General features: G+C 37.6%; 2 protein-coding genes across 3 annotated transcripts in view; both read left to right on the top strand.

Annotated features, from left to right (window-relative positions):
• Window positions 1-692, top strand: part of LOC141437573 (uncharacterized) — a 3,487-nt gene extending 2,795 nt beyond the window's left edge. The window contains exon 2 of the mRNA XM_074101004.1: window positions 568-692. Within this exon, the coding sequence (XP_073957105.1) occupies window positions 568-692 (125 nt within the window). The remainder of the gene's footprint in view (window positions 1-567) is intronic.
• Window positions 693-698: 6 nt separating this feature from the next.
• LOC141437723 (fork head domain-containing protein FD4-like) lies at window positions 699-7,435 on the top strand. Of its 2 annotated transcripts, XR_012452413.1 has the most exons (3): window positions 699-1,578; window positions 5,962-6,149; window positions 7,139-7,435. XR_012452413.1 is itself a non-coding variant. In XM_074101205.1 (2 exons), the coding sequence occupies exon 1, from the start codon at window positions 781-783 to the stop codon at window positions 1,573-1,575; it is 795 nt and encodes a 264-aa protein (XP_073957306.1). In that variant the 5' UTR covers window positions 699-780; the 3' UTR covers window positions 1,576-1,578; window positions 7,139-7,435. The 2 variants fall into 2 exon arrangements, 1 of the variants encoding a protein (XP_073957306.1); XM_074101205.1 differs by lacking the exon at window positions 5,962-6,149.
• The last annotated feature ends 1,566 nt before the right edge of the window (window positions 7,436-9,001 follow it).

Here is a 9,001-nt window from a genome sequence, read left to right as displayed (position 1 = left end):
AAATATGGTTTTTCCTGCTCAGAATCGAGAGCAAATTCGATTCCGATAGTTTAAAAAATTGTCCCCAAAAAAAATTCAGTTTTGCGACGTTTTTTTCATAGATTCAGTATGGATTGAAAAACTGAGTCATAAAATTTTGTATGAGAAACTGGGGGCATTTTTTTAAACAATGAATCGATTGTGCTCTTGATTCTGAGTAGGAAAAACATTTTTTTTCCAAAATTTCAATAAAAAACAAAGGGTAGGTTCACTTTTTTTGCAAACGCTCAAATACCTGAACCGCTTAAACAACATTGCAAGATTAATTTAATGACAACGCGTATAGCACGAAGACAGATCGAGCATGCCTGAGCGCTAGTTATGTCATTACAAGCTCTAGTTACAACCGCAGTTCCCGCTAATAAGGATCATCTCCCATCATTTCAACTCTCTCTAACCCAGCATCGATAAGCACCCACCTACCTACTTCTTTAATCATTGCAATTTCGAAACAAGCTCAAGCGTTGTCGGTGTCGAATAAATTTTGTATAATGTAAACGTGATAACAATTTAAATTCCTCTGTAAAGGGTCTCGAGCCGACAAAAACAACAAACAAACTGAGACGAACGCGATTGGCGCAGCGGCGGAGGGCGGCGCCGCGGCCGCCCCGCCCGCCTCGCGCCGCAGTCTCGCTCGCTCGCCCAGTCCATAGCTTCCACTCCGCTGCGAGGGTCGTGTGGCCTGTAACTTGCAAACTAGTTGACACAAACCATAAAACGTTAACGGGAGTGTGCTTAACTATGCCGAGACCCACACGTGAGTCTTACGGAGACCAAAAACCACCGTTTTCATATATAGCTTTGACCGCGATGGCGATCTGGAGCTCGCCGGAGCGCATGCTGCCGCTGTCGGAGATCTACCGGTTCATCACGGACCGGTTCCCGTACTACCGGCGCAACACGCAGCGCTGGCAGAACTCGCTGCGCCACAACCTCAGCTTCAACGACTGCTTCGTGAAGGTGCCGCGCCGGCCGGACCGGCCCGGCAAGGGCGCCTACTGGACGCTGCACCCGCAGGCCTTCGACATGTTCGAGAACGGCTCGCTGCTGCGGAGACGCAAGCGTTTTAAGCTGCATAAAGGGGAGAAAGATAGTTTAAACGCAGAATTGCAAGCGCTAGCGAGTTTTAATAGAGCGTTTTTGGCTCGACAGGCGGGTGGTCCGCCGGCTCCTAGCATGGGGGGTGAGGGTCTTTACGGGCCGTCAGTTAGTATGTGTTCGAGGGTGAGTCCGGAGCGGTTGGAGGCGGTGGATACGGCGGCGCTGCTGCCGGCGGGGCGGCGGCCGCGGCGCGCGTTCACGATCGCGGCGCTGCTGGAGCCGGAGCCGCGGCGCTCGCCGTCGCCGGCGCGGGTGCGCTGCCCGTCGCCGGCGCGGGCGCCGCGCTGCCCGCTGCCACTGCCGCCGCCGCCCTACCTGCTAGCCGCGCAGCGCTACCACGCGGAGCTGCTGGCCGGCCTGCAGCAGTCCTGCTTGCCGCCGCTGTGGACGTGGCGGGACACCAGCCAGTTCTCACATTACACGCTTAATTCATGAATGGTGAGTGCGCTCATATACCTTATTATTATCTACCTAATTATCTGACTTACTAAATACGAATTTGACGATTAATGAAAATATATAGTTAGGCGACTTGGACGACTATATCAACATGGTAAACATGGAACCACCCACGTATTGAAGCTAATATTAATTAGTTTGTATCTAAGTACAAACTATATATTTACCCTCATGATATGTATAACGGTTTACGCTATAGGTAACCTTTCTTAGGGATGTAATACGTATGTACCTACCATCAACCAAATTAGTGGTCTATCAATTTTTAAACAAGTTCCTATCAAATGAATATGTAGCTAAAGTCGAACTTTCAAGTTGACAGACACGTCTATTGGCATTATTGCTTTATGACATACAAACGATTGTCAACTTTAGGGTGGTAAACCACATATTTGGCTAATGGTAGGTAGGGTACATAAGGCATTATGTTCACTAGACACCTACTTTTACAACAAGGTACAGTTTAGTTGCTGTTCGTTGCATAAAATACAAACACATTTTTTAGAGATTTGTAGGTTTACTCTTTTTAACCCCCGACGCAAAAAGAGGGATGTTATAAGTTTGACCGCCTCGTGTGTCTGCGTCTGTCTGTGGCACCGTAGCTCTTAAACAGGTGGACCGATTTGAATGCGTTTTTTTTTATTTGAAATCAGGTTTTCTAGCGATAGTTCTTAGACATGTTTCATCAAAATCGGTTCAGCTTTTTTGCGATATTGAACTTTGAAGTGACAAAGTCGGGGGTTTTCCAACTTTATGTTGGTTAGGTTATAAAATATATTTTTATTACAGACCTGTATGTATAGTTTTGTAAACACAGGTATCAAAATCTTTGTTTGAAACTGCTGGAATTACAAATACCTACTTGTCTTAAGGAAAATACCTAGTTATTAACCATATTCATCAGTAATAATTGATAGAGTCATGACTCTATAAATTATTACTCTAATAATTTAATTAGTATAGTTGTGGGCAAAGTTGTCGATTGTAAACGGTTTTGTCTTACGACGCCCGACTATTTACACATAAAGATGTGGATTAGTTAGATTTCACACACACACACACACACACACATACACATGGCGTCACATGCATAATTGTCTATTTATAATTCCATCCATGTTTGTAATACCTATGATATGCAATAATCAAATTAAATTAAATACAACTTAGGGCTCTTCAGGGCTAGAGTGAATAGGCTAAATTCACTGGCTCACTGAACCAGTGAGATGCACACCTTTGGCCCCATATGCACTTTTCATCAGATGAGATAGGGATCAATCACGGGTCAGTTTTATGTAAAAAAGGTGTACTAACTAATTAACATATTAATGATATGTACTAAATAATATACCAAATGCTAAAAACAGATTAAAATAAATATTTAAGGGGCGCTCCCATACTCCTTACAGCAAACTTGAATTTTTGCCGTTCTTTGCTAATGGCTAAAGCTGGGTACTGACCAACGTTACGAGGTGAAATGTACATTCGCATCGAGCATGTTACGCATTGAGCATGTTCGCTGTGTTCTCAAAATCTGCGTAATGTTGCTCGTCAAAACTTTGTGCTCCATATTCGCCAGCCACTCTTAGTAAAGATGGCTGACTTGTTACAGCGTACTGACTGAACCGCGTAACAGTCAAAGGATTCGCCAAAAAACCGACAGCCGGGTGGAGCACTCAAAGCGAGCAACGAGCGGCTCGTTGCTCGCTGGTTTCCCCGTAACACTAAGTACTGACTGCACGAATGCTCGCTGTGCAACATGTTACATTACACCTCGTAACGTTGGTCAGTACCCACCTTAATGTTGCATCGGTACGGAACACTTCGTGCGCGAATCCGACTCTCACTTGGCCGGTTTTTTTTTCAAATCTTATATCATTGTCATAAAAACTTTGACGTGGAAAACTTTTCTCACTTTAACTTTACAGGGCGTCCCACGGCTATGCCACATGCATGGAGGGGAAGTACCTTAAATATTGTAGAAAGACAATTTTACGAAAGGAGACTTTATTTTAATTTTTAAAACAATTTTAACTGCATTTAAAGATTTTGAATAATTGTCCGTCTGAATCGGGAATCGAACCCGCCAAATGGTAAAAAAAACACACGTAATTTTACTACACCCATCGAAAGATTCAATCAGAAGGATTATTTTTTTTCAAAGTAACATACCATCTTAAATAAAAGGAAGACCATGAAATTTTACATTTACAATTTCAGGAAAATGAATACTTACCTTTTCTTGACTTTGGTATGCTTCTAGATATGTACTAATTTTATCATTTTAAAGTATTACTAATAAGTACCTACTTGAGAAATAAATACATACCTACCTACATATCATTTCCCTATTAAAAGTGCACGATAAAATAATAATGTGATAAATAAATTGTAGTACCTACCTACCAAGTTGCACGTAACTCTTTAGTCTCCTTACAATCAAAATACGGCAAGTCGTTTAAAAAAATTGAAAATGTGTTCCATGCAGGAATTATTATCTTATCATGTACTTTTAACTAATAGGGAAATGATATGTATTTATTTCTCAAGTTGGTACTTATTAGTAATATGTAGTTTTTAAAATGATAAAATCAGTATTTCGAAGCACTGCATAGTCAAAGAAAAGGCTTAATTATGATTGGTTTTTTTTGGAGTCTTTTTCTATTTTTTATTTCAACTCCAAATTTGTTACTTTTACGGCTGCTGCTTAAGTAGCATAGTAGAAATAAGCAACCTGACATATGTATGCATAGGAAAAATTAGTTTCTAGATTCCTGTCCAGCAGTGGTGTAGGGGTTATAGCACGCAGCACGGATTGCTGAGGACCTGGGTTCGATTCCCAGTGCTGGTCTCTTTTTCTGGTTTTTCTGTGCATCCATGTCTCAGTTTGTATTTTCGAAAGACTAAATAATCATTTTCCTGAAATTGTATGTGTTATTCATATTATGGTCTTTCTTTTATATAAGATACTATTCGATTCCTTGGAAAAAATAATCTTCTGATTGCCTGCTGATGAGCCTATGGATCGGAGTAGTAAAATTACGGGTGTGTGTTTTTTTACCGTTTGGCGGGTTCGATTCCCGGTTCAGACAGGCAATTATTCAAAAATCTTTGAATGCAGTTAAAATTGTTTTTAAAATCAAAAAAAAGTCTCTTTTCAGTAAATTTGTCTATCTACAATATTTAATGTACCTACTTATGTACTTCCCTTGCATGTGGCATAGCCGTGGGACACCCTGTAGATACAATCAGCCAAATAAGTGATCTACCAGCCTAAACTTGATAATCGTTTGCATGTCAAAAAACAACAATGCCAATAGACGTGTCTGTCAACTTGAAAGTTCGACTTTAGCGACATATTCATTTGATAGGAGCTTGTTTGAAAATTGATAGACCACTTATTTGACTGATTGTACGTAAGCTACTTTTTCCTAAATTTGAATTGAATTGAACTATACGTTACCAAAACGTCAAAAATATCTATAGGTACTCCTTTATACCACAAACTATAACGGTGGTGTCTGTATATATATTTACGCCCTCAACCAAACATTGCAACTTAAATAAAAGCTTGTCAATTAAAAATATCTGACAATTAGCAAGTAAAGTGAGTAATTTACGGAGTAGAAAAAAAAATTAAGACGTCAGATTAAAGAATATACTTAAGTCAAGTTCACACTCAAACACTTGACACTAGATAATTTTTAACCTTTCGTTATATCAACACGTAGCACTTTCGTCTTCACTTGTCATTAATATTTCACATACTCGTTGGTTTTGCCCGGGCATTATGAAAAATGACCGATTTATCACTTGGTCCACAAAATCCTAATATGTTGTGGACAAATGATATATGTTCCAAAAAAGTTTCTTCGGAAAGGATTAGCAGAGGCATGAATGTTTTAATTCATACAAATCACGAATATCAAAAAAAATAAAGGATGCTATCAATTTTCCTTATTCCTTCCATCTTGGATTTGATACGTATGTAACTCAAATCAAGATTTATTTAGGTCAAGCTTTGGATACTAAAATGCCTAAATTAGAGGAAAATAAGTCAATGCAAACCGCTAAATTTCTTGATTGTATGTATGTAAATACTTTATTGTACATAAAACACAAAAATAATACCAAAAGAAAACAACAAAACAAAAGAGTACAAAGGCGAACTTATCCCTAAAAGGGATCTTTTCAAGCTAACCTAAACAGGAAAGGAAAACTTAAAGATAGGCGAACAGTAATTTATGCACAGTGATTGTTATGATAGTATCAAATTTTAGTGATTGTAACAACATGGAGCAACTACTCTTGTATTAAAACAAAGTTTTCACTGCGAGTAAAAACTCTTTTCTTTGTCCACAGGTAGAGGAACGTAAGAAACATCTTGAGATAGATCTAATTATAAGTGAGGCCTAGAAACTCCGTATCAATGCAATGCGAAAACAAATTTGCCTACCTATTTAAGATATTCACAGAAACTATTTTCAATTTTGCTTGGTGGGAAATTCTATAATTGGAACATTAACCTCAAATCAAACTGATACATGGTGGTAAGTACCTAACATTTTACACCATACCTAAACGATTATCCTATATATAATTAAATTATAGTTATCATTGTTTGAAAATTATATTGTTAGTTGTACCCAAATATATGTTACATAAAAACTCTACCTTGGCTGCAAGTTATAAAGTTATAATATTATCCTACATATGGCACTACAAATACATTTCTTAGGCCTTCACGGCAAATAAAGAACCCACGGTAAAACTAGCATTCTAATGTTGGCGATCGTAACCGCGACCGACGACCGCGACACACGACCGCGAGCGGTTCGCGCGACTCACTGCTTAGTTCAAATTAATATGAAGCACTAACGGATAGAAGCGACCACGTCGCGCAACTTAATTCATATTAAGCAGTGAGACGCGCGACCCGGTCGCGGTCTCCAACACTGGTATAACCTCAAAGCTATGATGTTAGGACATGTTACGTTATGATTTTCGTAATTTTACGGTTAACATTTATATGTTTTTTTATGTACCTACCTACTTAAAATCAAGAATAACGGGTCACTTTTAGTATCTATACATGGCTCGTCTACCTGACACAGACTTAATAAGCTTACAAGCAGAATATAATATACCTACCATAATTTTTCCATGACTGCTTCTGAGAATAATTCGTTTATCGCACGTCTGCTGGAAGTACACAATTTTATTTTCGGAGTTATAAGTATCCTATGTCCTTTTTGTGGTTGAAAACTATCGCCATACCAAATTTCATCACGATCGATTGAGTACTTTAAGCCTCATTTTCGCATTAACTTATTGTATTAGTAAGGATTAGAGATAAATTCAAGATGTGGAACTCGTCATTTGTTACCCTTTGACGTGAAAACAATTGTCAAAATATATGAAATTATACGCGGGAAAATACAGACATGGAAACAAAATACCTAGCACCCTATAATTTTAAGATTTCACTTATATTTTGCTATGGCAACAATTATTGTAACATTTGTTTTCTTCTTTCCAGAGCGCCGCGCCACATTTTCAAATAAGTGTCAAGAAACAAGTTGTGTAAAAATCTCAACAAAATAAATTATTAAATGTATAGTATTTATTCATTAGGCTCACTTCAAACATGAACGATGTTCTCAACTAGTTAGTTATATTGTTGTTTGAAACTGTGATATTTGTGTTAGAACTTAGTTACTATTATTATTTGTAAATAATGTACAGATTAGATTATATTCGTTGTAATAATTTATAATAGAAAATGTAATCTCAGGCTAATCGAAAGAAATAATAAAGAAATATTGTGTTTACTGTTTTCAGTTGTTTCGTTTGTATTTTAGTACTTTGCAAATTATGTTGGTAGTACCTACACTTAAGTATGTTATCATAAGTTTATTGAATTCGTTAACAGTAAAACATTCATCAATACCCAAAAGGAATCACCTCGATAAAGCCATTTGTTGTAGTCAACACCGGACTGGGATAGAGCGAGAGGAGAGGAGCGGTCGTTATAGGCGCCACATAGCAAGGAGCACCATTTTCCAGTTTCTAGTGCATAACAAAATTTTGATGGCGCCTTTTAAGAGGTGCGGAAGCGGTATAGACAATCTCGCTCTACCTTGATCAAAGGGTTAGAGCGGCGCTGGTTGTAGACTGAAAATTATCTGATAATAAAAACGCATTAACACATCGCACTTAGCTCTAAAACTGCAACAAAATACCTGCCTGCTACAAAAGTAAATAACTTCTAGAAAATTAGATGTGAAACTTTTCCAGATTTTTATTGAGACATATTTATGAAATGTGAGCATTTGACCAGAAGAATAAAAAATGTTAGATGTAGAGCTGGTTATTCATAAAAGGTCTTTTTTACGAGTGAGGTATTGCTGTTAGCCTCTTTACAGCTTATTCAAAAAAGAGAGAGCAAGCTGCCAAACAGGTCGCTCACTAAGCGGAAAAAGGACCTAGTATTCATGAAGCCAAAATATCAGTAAAAGATAATAATTATTGCACAAATTTCTCCCGAATGCAATTTTCTTCTTTCAACGCCGATTTAAATGACGTACCTAATAAGTTTTTAAATGTGTACTGACGATCAAAATTTGTTAACGAATCTTTAATGTATGACCACGTAATGGAAATAAGTAGGAGATAATTTTGATAGCAAAAAAAATATGTTGCATTTTTATTAAACTTGAAGAAATAAGGTTAAGAGCTGAACTGAAATTTGTACGCAGGCAGATATGATACGCTCACAATAATTAAGTAGGTATAATACACAGCAGTGGGACGTATATAGGCTGGGATGATGAATACACATATAATGATTTGAATTTTATTTCATGGTAATACATATAACTACCGCAAAATTATGATCAAAATTGTATTATCAAGAGAGACGTAGCGAACTTATCTTGACGTATGAGAACCGAATAAGTAACACTTATTAAGAAGGAACTCTGACTCTTGCATTCTTCACGTGGTAAGTTCTTTGAAAATACTCATTTAAAACGTGAGGAAAATAACAAAATTGACTTTACAGCGTGAGACGGGTGTCTTTCAATATTGAAAATAGGCTATATTGAATATAGGCAAGAAAATCGCTCTGGAAACTATCTGACGTAGAGCGGTACTATGAATTTATTGAATAAATCAGGCGTTACTATTGAACTTTTAAATAATTAAAATTCTGTTATATTCGTAAATCTATAATTGATCACATAGGTACTTACACAAGAATGTTTAAAAAAATACCTACCACCGAAATAACGCAGACGTTGGTTTCAAACGTTCACCCATTTATATTTTGGAAAGAGCTAACATGGAAGAATAAAGAGAGCAAAATAATTTTTCGAACATTTCAAAAATTCCTTAGTGGCTT

The sequence above is a fragment of the Choristoneura fumiferana genome, chromosome 18 (genome assembly GCF_025370935.1).
Source record: "Choristoneura fumiferana chromosome 18, NRCan_CFum_1, whole genome shotgun sequence".
NCBI lineage: Eukaryota > Metazoa > Arthropoda > Insecta > Lepidoptera > Tortricidae > Choristoneura > Choristoneura fumiferana.
This window is presented reverse-complemented; position numbering and strand designations above follow the sequence as displayed.

Excerpts from the sequence above, each read along its gene's own strand:
- LOC141437723 (XM_074101205.1), top strand. The coding sequence starts at position 781 with ATGCCGAGACCCACACGTGAGTCTTACGGAGACCAAAAACCACCGTTT.